This window comes from Neopelma chrysocephalum, unplaced genomic scaffold (assembly GCF_003984885.1).
Source record: "Neopelma chrysocephalum unplaced genomic scaffold, ASM398488v2 Primary Assembly neopelma1_85, whole genome shotgun sequence".
Taxonomy (NCBI): domain Eukaryota; kingdom Metazoa; phylum Chordata; class Aves; order Passeriformes; family Pipridae; genus Neopelma; species Neopelma chrysocephalum.
Genome location: NW_020897747.1, coordinates 6,848,179 through 6,863,241, shown reverse-complemented (window position 1 = coordinate 6,863,241; position 15,063 = coordinate 6,848,179). Strand labels below are relative to the sequence as shown.

Genomic DNA, 15,063 nt, shown 5'->3' with positions numbered 1-15,063 from the left:
TTGTATGTTTTATTTAGTAATTCAACATTAACATTTACATTTGCATCTGTAAATAATACTATAAAAGTGAACTGGGCCAGAGAGGCCTTTTAGGAATTTGTTCTTTCATAGAGCTTTAAGACTCAGTCATCTGGTTAAAATTCAAAGTGGACACCTAGAATAAGAAGGTGAATAAATAGAAAAATGTTATTGAAATTAATAGTATCCTCCTTATCTCTTTATCTGAAATCACATAAGTCTGCAAGTTCAATTTAATCCTTCTACCATCAGTCAGTCTGAGTGCTAATAGAGAGAAGGGAGGAAAAAGCCAGACCAGTAGCTGGTTTCTGGTTTTTAACTTGATATAGAGAAGGATGCTCCCTGAATGAGACACTGGGAGAGATGAGTAGTTAGAAAGAGATTGTGCTTCATGCTGCTGAGCTATCTGTAGCTACTGCTGTTAGGCTGCTGCTGCAAAAAAAGAAAATGCTAGGGGCAAAAGATAAAAGAGAATCCAAGGAAATGGATGTATTTTGCTAATCCTTTCCTCTCAAGGCAGGAATGGTTAATCTGTTGCAGAATACAATCAGGATGCTAGACCCACTTGCCCTTGCTTGTGAGCACGAGTTAACTGAGGGTAATGAGTTAACTAAGCTGCCTGGAGCCTGTGATTTGAACAGCATCATGGTTGTACAGCCCCAGGGCTCAATCTGTGAGTGGTACCTGCAGTCAGGAAATAGAAAGGATGACCAAGTTGTTTGATGCAACTGATGCAACGCTGTGTGCTGAGATCCTTGTATGTGTCAACCATGTCAATCGACTCAAGTAATATTACTGGCAGGCACTGTGATAAAGTCAGGACGGAGTTGTAGCACTTGTAGAGTTTTGACTTTGGAATGTGGATTCTCAGTTATTGTTTCTAAAAATCCAGATGTTCCAAGACGGTAATTATCTTAATATTAACTTCATAAGGCTAATCTTGAATTTGGACAAGGAATTTTCTTCTGGCTCCTTTAATTAAAAAAAGATAAGCAATGATTTATTTTGTATCTATGCAGAATTCCTTTTGGGGCAGAGGATTCTCTACCATATTTTTTTAGACAATCACTGTGATTAGTTGACGAGAAAAGCCAAGGAAGTCCAGATAACGTGGGATTTACTGCACTATCTTACCTTATCTAGTGACTGCTAAAGAAATATGGCCAAATTAGAACATTCAGATGATGTCTGATTTCCTGAAGCACATGGGGCAGAAAATCTTTCCTAATAGTTCTTACCCCAAGCCCGGTGATGTTGGCTGGAGTGAAGTCTACATAATTGAGACCCTTTTTGACATGAAGATTAGAGGATGTCTGCTTCCATCTCTTTTCCCCTCATATGCTTTACTGGCAGCTTGAGCTATCGTTGGCCAAAACTGGAGTTCCTGTTGGCATAAATGCAAAGGACTGATTCTTTTGTCTTTACACATACCAGTTGCATTAGATACTTGGTGGGGTCTGAATTTCAGGTTTTGAATTTCCTTTTGCTACCTATACACTGCTTTGGTTGTGTAGTTGAGTACAAACATAGCAAGAATTAATTAACTGCCTCAGGCTTTGGACACTGCTCAAACAGCCCCTTCCAAACATTTTTCTAAATTGTTCTATGGTCCAGCTCCAATGTGGCTGCTGCATCTCTGTGGTCAAAGAAACTTTAATATTCAGTACAAGCACATGTAGTTTATCTTCCCAGTCACATTTAGCCATTCATCACAGCCATGCCACAGTACACATCACTAGGTTTTGAACCCCTCTAATCTGAACATGGACCTGCCTCCAATTTGCAAATCCAGTTACTCAAAATCAAATCAAATGCAGAACCTGTAATGATATCGTTTTCCTATTAAGGACTTAAATTTGGGTATTACAAACATCTAAGTTTTTCAGCTCAGTTATCTACCTCCTTAACCTGCAATAAGCCCTTGCTTTGTTAAGCCAGAATTTATATCAGATGAAATTTGTTTGAAATCCTGTTCAAAATGCTGCCTGATATTTATTTCTCTGTAATCTAGTAGTAAAGCATAGTAGTTATTTCTCAAAGTGTATTTTTTTCTAAGAACCAAACTTGCTCAAAGTTGGAAAAAAGGAGCTTACATATTTTTGATCATGAGAAAGTGCATTGTGGGTAATAAACCATTTATATGAAGAATAGTGTTTGTGGTATTAAGCAGAGTATGCATGTGTCTGAGACTTAGTGTGGAGTTTCATGGAAATTTGTTTACATTACAGCTGTGTCATTTGTTAACCAGAAGGACTCAAAAAGATCATTATATTGAAAATTTGGCTTTCAAGAAGAGCCGCTTCACTATCTTTAGTGTTTAACTAATGAGCAGATTGATTTCTAACTTATCTCAAAATTTAGACCTCATTCTGAATATTAGAAGATGCAAATTAGGAGCAATTTACTTTTTTTTTCCCACACAGAAGAGATCTAATTCACTCCATAAAAACGAATCGTAGCATGACCTTGAGTATGGAGTCACTACCTATCACATCAGAGCCATGTTGACTAATCTGATTTGTCTTTCTTTCTATTTAATTTTAAGAATTTATAGGTCAGCAATCACCTGCTTCCTGTTGAGCAGAAAAAAACAGGGGAGGAGCCAGCTTTGTTATATGGCAACCAAAGTGAGTGTGTTGACAGCTGAAATTGGGAAGCACAAAGACGTTTGAAAAGGTTTTGGAAGAGTCGACCTGCTTTTGATTCTCAGGAGCTCAGTCTGGGTTAAATGTTAGGGGAGGACATTGCCTCATAAACCAACCCTGGCAACAAGGCTGATCAATAATTGTGTAGGACAATCCATTCATGTTCTTTAATCTGAACCGCTTTTAATACTTTATCTAGCAACAGTCTTTCTTCTTCTTTCTTTAACTTCATACTTCCTCTCTCTCTTGTCTTTCAGCTGTACAGCTCCATGGACTTTGGAAGAAAATGGCAGCTCATGCACGAGCGGGTCACCCCAAACAGGTTTTACTGGTGAGTTATCCCCTCTGACTTGGATTGCTTTGGGGAGGTCATGGAGGGAAGAAGGGCATCTGACTTGAAGGGATTGGTTGCTTTACCTGAACATTAGGTATACCATTGGTTTTGGTCATCATCAATGTTACATGCTCAGTCCTCAGTACATATCTTGCAGTGCAGTAGTCTAGTGCTTGTACCTTGTCTGAGAGCAGGTGGTGTCTTCTATAAACAAGTACAAGTCTTTTGATAATTGCAAAATTATCAAACTCCCTGTTCTTTGTTGTATATCTACTTACAGTAACACAGAGAAGCTGCCCAGAGCTTCAGTGGCAAAGCTATGATCATTAGGCTTCCTGTTTTTCAACCTTTCAGAGAGCTACTTTAGCCTAGAACACAGTCTTTGTGCAGAGCCAGCCACTATGACCAGTCTGCTTATGCAATCTTCATGAGAAAGGATGATTCAGACTCTGCTTTGAATCAGTCTCTGAGGAGACAGTTTCTCTCTACTGACTGGTGAGAGCCCAAGATCAGCACACAGTTTGCTAAAAATCTGTTTTGTGATTCAATTCCTTTCCATTTCCCAAGTGTCAACCTCCCAGATTGGGAGAGTGTCCTAAAATCAGATGGTGAAACAAATTTAGTTCCCATCTGCAGCCTTGTCCATCTCAGATGTCTCTTTTCCAAACTTTCCTCTACCATGTGAAGACCCAAGAATTGACTTCTAGAGAGAAAGAGAAAACTGTAGTTTCTTCTGTAATTGAACTCAGATTTGGGTCTTGGATCAGATTCTTAATGCTGTACTTACTACATACCAGATGATGGTGTGTGTGAATGTATAGAAGTGCTGATTTACAGAATCTGCGTATACTTAAAAGAGGTGTCTTGTCATTAAGACCAAAAAAAAAAAAGAAAATCATAATACTAAGGAAGTGGAGGGTCTTATTTTGACTGGTTAAAACTAAGAAGGACTTGGATAACTTAAAAGTTGACTCCCAATTACAAAGCATGATTTATATATCTTAGAGTCAAATTCTCACAGAAATTCTTGCACCTCATTGAAAGCACCTGGAATCCAGGCCCAATATATCTATGGATTGTATTTGCAGTATTTCCACACCTTGCAGTGGAGATAGACAACTCATGGGATTTTTAAATTGTCTACATCCTTCTGGAAATCTCCCTGAACAGTTTTAGACTCCTACATTTAAAACACGGCTTTTTGGCACCAAGTCTGGAGATTCCCCTTAGTGTTCCTGTGGATTATGGACAATGTGAGAAGGTGTTTGAACACCAAGAAAAAGAAGTTACAAGGCTCCTAAGTCACACAAACCTGCAAAATATATCAAAGATCTACAATTTTGTCTGACCATACCATGTTACTGTTCCATATTTCCGTAGTGAAGGAAAGGAAGTTGTTATGTTATCCTGGTTCTGGTGGCAGGTGGATGATTGACTTAACAATTAAAAATCCTTTGATTTCAGTATTCATGCTGGGTGCACATGACAATGGTGAGTGTAAATCCTGTCCAAGTGTATCCTTCTGTGGAATAGAATAGCTGGTCCTTGGGATAATTTTACCCTACCCTTCAAATAACACAAGTGAGCTTAGGGGAAAGGCTTTCTTGGAGGATAAAGTGCAAGGGCTAAGCTGACTTGGGAACAAAGCAGAATCTCTTTTTAAAGGACAGGTTGTGATGTTGTGGCTTATTTTCTACTTTCATATAATACTGACTAGTTGCCTGTTTGTCCATTTGACACCCAAAAGTGTATCCTTTCCACAGTTTATCTCATTTTTCATAGTCTTTTGACTGCATAATTTGAACACTGTTTTTTAATGCTGCATTATATAATGTCTCTGTTTCAGGTGTCTTTTTCTCTTAGGAAATGTACAAGTTTTTCATAGTTAAAAATCATAAGACATAGACCTAGAAATCTTTATTCCACTCAGAAACAGTAGAATCCCACTGACAATAAGCTTCCCAAGAGAGCAAATTAGGTTTTTCCCAGAGCGAGAGGGATTTGAACCAATTCGTAGTGCCAACATCAGACGTGTTGAAATTGTGGGACATAATAACTTTCATCAGCTGATTTCTTTCTTTTTTTTCCTTCTTTCCTTTTAAAGCTGCAAGCTGTGATGGCTTACAAGCTTTGGCTTGTAAGATCTGTACAGAAAAAAAATGCAAAGAGAACATTTTAGCCTCAGGAATTTGTTGATTTCTTTTTATTAGGTTATGAAAGAGAGAGAAGAGTGGGCATAGCTATAGGCTTCAGAGGGGCATGAGCCACTACTCTTTGGAGTTCATGAAATCATAGAATGGTTTGGGTTAGAAAATAATTTAAAGGTCATCTAATTCCAACCTCCTTGCCATGGGCAAGGATACCTTTCCCTGGACCAGATTGCTCAAAGCTCCATCCAACCTGGCCTTGAACACTTCCAGGAATGGGGCTTCCACAGGTTTTGTGTACAACGTGTTCCTGTGTCTTACCAGCCTCACAATAAAGAATTTCTTTCTGTTATCTGTTCTAAATCTACCATCTTTCACTTTAAAGCCACTATTCTTGTCCTTTTACTACATGCCGTTGTAAAAAGTCCCTCTCCGGCTCTCTTGTAGCCTCTTTACCTACTGGAAAATTCTATAAGTTCTCCCGGAACCTTTTCTTTTCCAAGCGGAACAATCCCAACTCTCTCAGCCTGTCTTCATAGGAGAGGTGCTCCAGCTCCTAGATCATGTTCATGGCTTCCTCTGGAATCACTCTAGCAAGTCCACGTTCTTATGCTGATTGTGCCAGAGCTGGATGCAATGCTCCAGCTGGGGTCTCACAAGAGCGGAATAGAGGGACAGAATAACCTCACTTGACCCACTGTTCAGGCCTCTTTTAACACAGCCCAGGATATGGTAGGCTTTCTGGATTGCAAGTGCACATTGTCAGTTCATGTTGAGCTTCTCATTAATCAACACCCCCAAGTCCTTCTCCCCAGGACTGCTCTTAATTCACTCTCTGCCCAGCCTGTACTCATGCTTGGGTTTACCCTGACTCTGGTGCAGGACATTGCACTTACCCTTGTTGAGCTTCATGAGGTTCACACAGACCCAACTCTCAAGCCTGTCAAGGTCCCTCTGGATGGCATCCCTTCCCTCCATCACGTTGATGGCACCACACTTTGGTGTCATTGAAAAACTTGCTGAATGTGCACTCACTGTCCATGTCATCAGTCTATCAAATAATACATTATCGAACATCTTAATTCAAACTTATATGAAAGTTCAAACAATAATGATAGGGAGATGCCAAAATCAGAGGTAAGCTGCTCATTTTTGCTACTCTGCTCGGGTAAGCATCCTTCTTCAAATGGGACAGTCTTCATCTGATTTGAATGCAGCTGGCTTTATCTGAGGCAGGCTTTGTTGAATGTTTTTGCCTTCAAAGCATGGCTTTCATCTCTCAGGCTGCTGAGAATGGGCTTGTGAAGACTATAAACTTCACCTGGTTCATGGGATCAGTCAGTCTTACACGGAAAGGTCTTATTTTTCTCTCTGAGACCTTTCCAAATAATTATACATTCCCTGAGAGAGCTCACATATAGAGACTTTAAGGCCAGGATAAAATTATGATTGCTTCTGAGCTCATGAGACTGGGATGTGAATTTTCACTCAGCAGAGTAAGAAAGACCTGTCTGTTAGTCATGGACACACAAATCACTGTGCATTTTGGTGTAGTTCTACCAGGCAGCATCTATGATGGCTCCCCATTGGTCAAAACCTAAGCTCCAATCCTGATTTGTGGCATTGTATCCTGGCTCTTTCCTTCATCTTCTTTCCTTAGTCCTACATATTGGTGCTACTCACTAGTTTGCAGTTTTGTGTTTTCATCTCATATGGATGTTACAAGTCCCACAGTTTATGGAACATCTCTCATCAGTTCCTGAGCCCTCTCAAAGTTTGTGCATGAGCTGAGATTTACTTCTGGGCCACTCATAGTTATAAAAACCTAGGCTTTGAGATCTCTACTTCAGTAGTAGTGATTCATTTGTTAACTACACCCACTGATGACAGTGGCAGAGCTTGAACAGAATGCGTTACTTGATGTGAGTACAGGCATCCAAATTTGGCTCCCACGTGCCTTGGCCCCAGAGATTTTAATAACTTCGGATCCTGTAAGTCTGGAAATAGGAGCTTACGCTAATGTGATACAGAAATTCCAAGATCACTCATCTCTCTGAAATTACTCAAGATAACTGGAACCAGCATGGGTGCAAAGTTTATTAAAGACCTACACAATGTTCTCTTCTTCCAAAACACATTTCTGCAGCTCCTTCTGGGCCCTGTTCATTTTATCTCACTATCACTTAGACACCTGTGCTGCCATGTGGAGGGATATAAAAAAACAAAGTCCATATTTTGTACCATAGAAATATTGGGGAAGTTTCCTTGTATGTAAAACACATGGCACGTTCTGTGCTGACTAAATACTGTTGCTGCTCTGATGAAAACTCAAAGGACTCAATTGTCCTTCAGTTGTTTTACTTCCTCTGTTTTTTCCTGTGGTGGCACAATGGGACTAAGTAGGTGAGCAGGACAGTTTGGTTAATAGGGCATTCACAACTGGACCACAGTTTTTCCCTGCCATCTTGGATGACTCAAGCTGACTTTGCCTTGTTACCCCCTAGGTAAGACTGGGGTAGGAGAGCACCTTGATGAGTGTAGTGGGTGAAGTATTAAAATATTGTAATATGAACTACTACAGTAGTGGATTAAGAGCATTGGAGGGCAAGAGAGAGTTAAAAGATGCTTTAGTGGCATATGAAGTGCTTTTATCATCTTATGGCTTAATTCCTTAAAATATGGAGTTTCTCAAGGGGACCTATGTTTTCTGTCTAATCAGCTAAGTGGCTGTGAATTTATCCCCTGTTCATCTGTCTTTGGAGGCCCTTGTGTTTGCTGAGCAGACACAAGGATCACTATCCTGTGCAGAGGACAGAGCTATATCCCTTGAGACACCCACCCCCTTTCTTAAGGTTTCCTCAGGCTGCTCTTTATTGGAGAACACATTCGTGTTTCCTGCCTCCCATCATCACTGGCGATTATGAAGTGGTGGATGTGGAACCATTTTCCTTGGGGTTTATTGTTGTTGTTGTTTTGTTGTTTTTTTTTTTTTTTTAATTATTATTGGTTTGGTTTTTTGTTTGTTTTTGTTTGTTTGTTTGTTTTTGTTGGTTTTTGTTTGTTTTTGGGTTTTTGTTTTGTTTTTTTTTTTCCCCTTTTTTTGTTTTCTGTTTTTTTGTTTGGTTTGGTTTGGTTTTTTTGCCTGTTACAGCTAGACATTTCCCTTCTCTCTTTTATTGTTTTTTTTAATCATACTCCCTGGGACTGTGGATGATTCTGTGAAAGCCTGGTAGCAGGAAAGCGGGGAAAACCCATTTGTGTGAAGAGGGGGAAAAATCTGCACAGCATTTCTAATGGGTGTGGGGATATTTGGAGCCCTGAAGTCAGTGTCCAGCATGAGCCTAGTCAGTAAAAGACACTGAAATACACACTAGTGATGAAAGCTGGACAGAAAACACCAAGGAAGGAAAGGAGAGACAGTGTGAGGAGGAAAATAGAACATGCACTAGCCTGGCTTCAAGGAGCACTGTTTGTGTCTGCAAGTAGGAAAAAGCAGTTCTCAAATACATTACTGATTCCCGCACTGAGTCTCCCCAGAATTTTATCTTTTCTCTTTTGTCCACGATAGTCAACCAGATTTCTGGTTGTTTTGATATCCATGAATGCCAGCTACAATTGTTTTAATCACCAAGGATTAAAAAAGAGAAGAAGGGAAAAGGCTGTATTTTCACTGGGAGAAGGAAAGAAGCTGTTCATCCACTAACTTAGGCTGTGCTTTGGAGTTAAGGGTTTTCTGTCACAGTTGTTTGACGAATGAGACAGCAAATTTTGTCTCTGGAGGGCAAGGGGTTCAGTCCTTTTTGTGATTTTGGGTAGGAATAGATGATAAAATATAGCCAATGTATTTCTTTTTATTTGCAGCCTGAATTTCGTGATGGCTATAGTGGAGGCTGACTTGGATATCTGAGAGTAATGTAGCACAAGATAAGCGGTTTTCCTCAGTGTTTCAAAAGGTTATGGTCTGGGTTTGTATCTGCTCTCAGGCAGACGATTGTGTCTCTTTTTATTTCCTCATCCTTGTGACAGCACTGATATTTCCTAATTCCAGTGCCAATTTTGGTCCACACAGACTGTTTCAGCAGCAGTTCCAGTAGTGACCTTTGGATATAGCCAAGGTTAACTTTACTTGCCTAGTTTGCCAGCAATGAAATGGTTAGTCAAATATGTGCCTGTCTCTCCTGTAAATCCCCCTAATCATTAACTACCAGATGGTGTCATTGCATGGTGCTGGGGAAACATCGCCTGATTTTTTACAGCCAAGTTTCGTGTTAAGAAAACATAGTCTTGTAAATGTCAAATTGACTGTTAAGTAATCCTACATTAGAGTTTTTCAGAATTGAAACCATACCATACATGGAGCTATGGATAAAAGGAATGATTCCAGTTTGGCAACCATGGATAACACCTCTTAGCATCACCAAGACACTACCCAGTGTCTACTCACATGGGCAGCACAGGAAGAACTGAACAGAAGACTATTACTGGAGCCTCCCTTGGGCTAATGATTCATTTGGCTTTGTTAAGGGACTTGCTTTGCATGCCCTGTGGGCAAGAACACCTGGGAAAGGTTTTTCTCCTGGAGGGTAAAGCTAACATAAATCTGGAATGTGTTACTCAAGCCACCATGATCATGAACTGTTCTAGGCTGAGGACAAAATTTTCAAACTCTAGCCTCAAGCTCTGTAATAAGAGTTCAGGAGAGATGAGACCTTGTTAAAAGTTCTTGACATACATTAAAGATTTCCTTGCAAGATCACTTTAGTTAAAGATCACAAAACCATGGTGATCATAAACCCGATTTTATTTTCTTTTCACTTAAAAGAAGGGCAAATGGGGAAACTGTGAGGCTAGGGATTTTATTTTCATTTTATGTACCTACAATTAATGCCTTTGGCACTATGGAGGTTCAGTCTTTCCAAACATTAGATTGTAGGTGACTAGCTTGTGATTACACAGTAACTCAGTGACAAAGATAGAAATATAGAGTTGCATACTCTTTATGGGCTGAAATAGTGTTTATTTTTGTTGAAAAAATTTCAAGTCAATAAAGGTATTCTAGAATTAATGAAAAAATTATCAAAATGTTTCTCTCAAAAATTAAACAGAAGAACATTCTGAAATGTTTGGCAGTTTTTGAAGGTTTTTTTAAGTGATTTTAAAATTTGAATAAAACTTCATTTTGCAGTATATAATCTTTTAAAATTAAAGTAGAGAAAGAGTGCAGTCTGAAATAAAGTGTGTGATTAAACCAACATTAAGAGAGATCCTGACTCGTATTCCCATCTTGGTCTTCTGAAATGCAGACAAGATATTGGTCCCTAATATCCCAGTTATATGTTCAGTATGCTTATAATTGATCGCTTCATAACTGTGATCAGAAGTCTACAAGACTGATCATCAAACTTTGTAAGTTTTATATTTTGCTTTTGTCCATGAGCATACTATTCCCTAAATGTAATCCTATGCTGTTTTTCAACTACAGGTTAGTAAGTGCTCTTCCAGTGATGTTGTGGTAGATTTCATGAATATCTAAGAGTATAAAATCCTAAATGACCCTAAGAACAGGAAAATTCTTCACTTTCTATTTCCAGAAACACTTCAGGACTTTTTTATAGAAACTGCACAGACCCCACGTGCTCCGTTAGTACTTACAGTTAGCGTAATGTTCAGACTACTATTCCCCTTTCTGAGCTCAGTCCATGTTTTTTTAAACTAATTTAAGAGAAATTGACAGAAATAGTTGGATCTGGGAAAGCATCTTTTTAGAAGGTGGGAAAAAACCTAGTACACTACTGGAGAATTATTACAGAATATTTTCTAGTTTACCTGGGACTAAAACTAAAGATATTTGGGGTTTTGGTGCGTATTTATACTTTATGCTAACTGATGACTTCATTTTACAAAGGAATTTCGTACAACTAGTCTCTTGTACTATGAATGTAAGCTCTAAATAGTAGCTGATGTTTTACTGTTTTGTGGTGCTCCTCTCCTTACTGCCTGCTTTCCTAGGAAAATAAGTGTTTGCCTTTTTTATAAAGTCCTCTGGATGCCATTCTATCAGGCTGCCTGGGCTGAAAGGTTCCTTAGCAAGATTAAAAAAAAAAAGAATAACATACTGGCTACAAGGATTGTGTATGATCATGTGATTATGAAGGGAAATAACTTAAAATTATCCTTTAAAATCCAAGAACTACATAATAAATTAACAACAAGAAAAGTGCCACATGATAGCAAACTCTCAATATATATACTGACTCTGTAATTCTGGCTGCTACCGTAGCAAGAAAGAGTTCTTTCAATGAGTGATGTATATCCTCTGGAAGGGCAATTTTGGAATAAATTGTCTTTGAGGAACTTTTCTTTCTAACCTCCTTTTGCTTGAGAAGCACAGCATATCTTGCAGAAGGAAGGATTACCCCTTTTCCACTAATCTTACTGTGGATGTCCTTAATAAATACTATCTGGCTTTTAGAATTTAAGATTTTTTGTGATTCTAGTACAATTTGTGGTGTTTGCCATATTCATGACTTTAATGTACTGTGGCTGGCAGTTGTTTTTTTTGTTGAAAAGTAAGGGCTGAAATATTTCTGTTCATTGGGTTTAAATTTAATGCTTACCACTATATATTGTACTGCAGTTAGTGCTTTCAGACATCAAAAAACCTTTTGCTTTGGTCTCTCATCTATCAGGTTTCTTTATGTCCCAAGGACCAGTCTCTTTTCTCTTGTTTTTCCCAGTGCTAATCTTGGATGATTAGCACCTCCCCCACCTCCCCCACACTCTCTTATGACTAAGTTTCTGAGACTGAAGCAGACTAGATAAACCACTAATAAGGAGGATCTAAGGAGGAATTTGTTAAATATTTCTCCCACTTTATATTGATCCCTGGACTGGATCCCAATGTCATGTCTCTGAATAGTGCAGGGTGGAAGGATCTGTTTTATTCTCACGCAAGAGGGTACCAGATAAGATTTCTAAACTTCATCACTGTGTTTCAAAAGCCAATGTTGGAAGCTTAAATGCTTTACTGCCAACTTATGTAGTCTGCCTGGACTTCATTCCGGCTCTCCTGATGCACGTGAACTCAGACACAAATTAATTTCATCCTGTCAGTAACAGTCCCAGAGTAATTCTTTGTGATACTTTGTAGGAGGCAGTGGTGAAAGCCAGTCCTCTAATTAATATATTGAATAATGCATCCCTCTGAGGCATATGGGAATCTCCCATACTGTCAAAGCTTGGCAAAGCTAATCAAATGTCAGGCTGCCAGGCTGAAAGTAGCATCATTTTTTGTGCTTGCTGGCTAGCAGGGAATAGTCTCCCACTCTTTTTTATGGTGGATTTGGCTTAGGTTTTGGCCTTTGTTCTCTACCATACTAATCTCTCTGTTTCTGGGCAAATGAGTGAATTTTCAGTGTGGGAGAGAATCCCTCTTGCTTTCAGATGACTGAAAGAGAAATATTTGGGAATTCTTTTAAAAACTGTCACTGTTCTGAGAAGTTTAGTAATAACCTCTTCACGTACTCTGATTGTGGACATAATTTTCTAGCCATTTCATTCAGTGGCAAAACATCTGCAGGCATCAAGACCAAACATCTCTTCTGGATCCAACCTCCCTCTGTCTGGATCATATCTCAGATGACCCACTTGGATTTCAAGAGATGCACCCTCGAGGGGGGTTTACAGCTTGTTTCTTTACAGCATCTGGGGCTGGAAGCATTTTTGCATTGGAGAAAGTCACAGTCTAATGGAGGATTTATCCTCAGCAAGTTCATCAACAGTATCAGGGACCATTTTTACTGGAAACTAGATTTTCAGTCATACCTCAAAGCTCTTCAGGGAGATTTTCTCAAGAAGAAACAGGAAGGACCCAGGTAAATTCTATTTGATTTCCCTGAACTGACTTCAGCCTCTGAACCTTTGGAAGTTTGCCTGGCATTAAGTTGAACAAAAACAGTTGTTTTATTTAACAGAAGAAGCTGAACCCATGCTGTGGAGAAAGAACAGTCTTATCATGGCAAAACAGACAAGATGTTTCTGCTTTCATTTAAACATGAACCATTTATGTCGTTCAGTAACATCCATTAAAGATAAGAAGGTCCGTCTTTATGCCTTCTGCTTGTTGTAAATTAACAAACTCTCTTAAAACGACAAGTCATCAGCAGTTATATGAGGCAGAATTCATTCTCAGCAAGAGAAGAAAATGAAACTCCCATCCTTTCATTCCCCTGAGCCTCCTCTGTAGAATGAAATGAGTTTAATTTTGCTATTGTTAAGCACAATGAGCATGAAGCCACATCAGAACGTAAGAGCAGGAAGGAGTACTTATAAGCTGTACTACAGCTTCTTTTAAATAATGTTGATTCAGTAACTTGTCTCTTGCTGATCATATACAGAACAAGGATGAGAAGTCAGTGAGTGATACTGTTTCGCTTGGATATTTGTAGTGAGCTAATTGGAATAGGAGATAGCAGTGGTTATCAAAGCTCTGTAATTGTCTCAAAGATAATAGTCCTCCATTGTGCAGAAGGCAATAAAAGGAGATGTAGACACATTTTCATGTTTAGTGAAACATCAGAAGTTCAGTAGCTGAGTTTAAGAGAGAGAAACATACTGACTTGTATCTGTAAGCAACTACTTAGGAAATAATAAATTATACCTGTACACTTTAGAGCTGATTTCGGTAGATCTGTGTTTTATCCCACAGGAGAAAATCATGCTTTTTATTGGAGAAAATAAAGAAAACCAAGCCAAAGGATACAGAAGGATTCTTAGGCTTTGCTCACAATTTTTTTGGTTTTCAGGTTTTGATTGAAAATCTTTGAGGGAAGGAGACATGTTCCATTACAATATTGATTTTAGAGGCAATCTGTAATAGTGATTCCCTAAAGCCATTTCTGGATCTACTGTAGTTTCTCTAGAATTCTGTTTTTTCTTTCTACAAATCATTAGATTTGAACTGTGTGCTGACACTTTGGAATTTGCCTTGAGGCTAGAAAACAGCAGAGTATTACTTTTCATTTGGCCTTGTACTTTTCTTTCCTTTTATTTCTCCTCTATAACAGTAGATTTAGAACCCAACAAAGAGAAGCTCTTGATTTACCTACACCTTGACCATACAACTTTAATTCTTGATGTGTGGGTAACACAGACTCCCGTTGCAGCATTCTGCCCTGAGCATTCTTACTTGAACAAGGTAATGCTTTGAGGGTGAGGATGCTTTAGGGCCATTGTGAAGAACTAGGAGTGTGCCTAGTGCTCAGCCCCCTGGGCAGCCTTGTCTCCTTATTGTTTGGTCGCCCATCTAACTTGAAGCTAAGGAACCCACAAAAGATCCATGGGTTTCTCTGGTCTCTCCTGCTACAGTGTCCCTCTTCTACTGATAAAGACCTGCAAGTGACTGTGGCTGTTTTATTCACCTCTCCATTCTGCCTGTGAAGATGCTTCTGTTTTGAATGCAAACCTGGCATGTCATAAACACGTGGGGATCTGCAGACCTCCTGTCAGTGTTGCCTTTACCCATCATAGCCAGACAGACTTGCTGTTTCTACAGACAGAGTCTGTCTTTGCATATCTGTCTGCTGCCAGAATCCCTTTTGTTTCTAGCTTCTTTGTCTTTTCCTCTTGTGATGTTGGGACAAGTGAGCATCTCACTCTCAACAGCTAATTGAGTGTGATTTTTTGGGGGCAAGGAGACATGTCGATGCATTTATGCTTGCTGGTCCAGAATAGTTTATTCTCCTCTGTCTTTCTCCTCCTTATCCTCCTTCTTTCCTCTCTCTCTCTGTCTCTTCGTTTCCTAGCTGATGATTAAAAGTCAGAGAATGAAATAAGCCATTTGTTCTCTTCAGGTTAGCATTTGAAACACAGAGAAACAACTGTCACAAAATGTTTGTGACAGAAATCTATTTTTTCACAT

The 15,063-nt window shown here is 39.1% G+C and overlaps 1 protein-coding gene across 1 annotated transcript in view; it reads left to right on the top strand.

Annotated features, from left to right (window-relative positions):
- SORCS3 (sortilin related VPS10 domain containing receptor 3) overlaps window positions 1-15,063 on the top strand; it is a 286,600-nt gene that overhangs the window by 179,388 nt on the left and 92,149 nt on the right. The window contains exon 6 of the mRNA XM_027692189.1: window positions 2,921-2,994. Within this exon, the coding sequence (XP_027547990.1) occupies window positions 2,921-2,994 (74 nt within the window). The remainder of the gene's footprint in view (window positions 1-2,920; window positions 2,995-15,063) is intronic.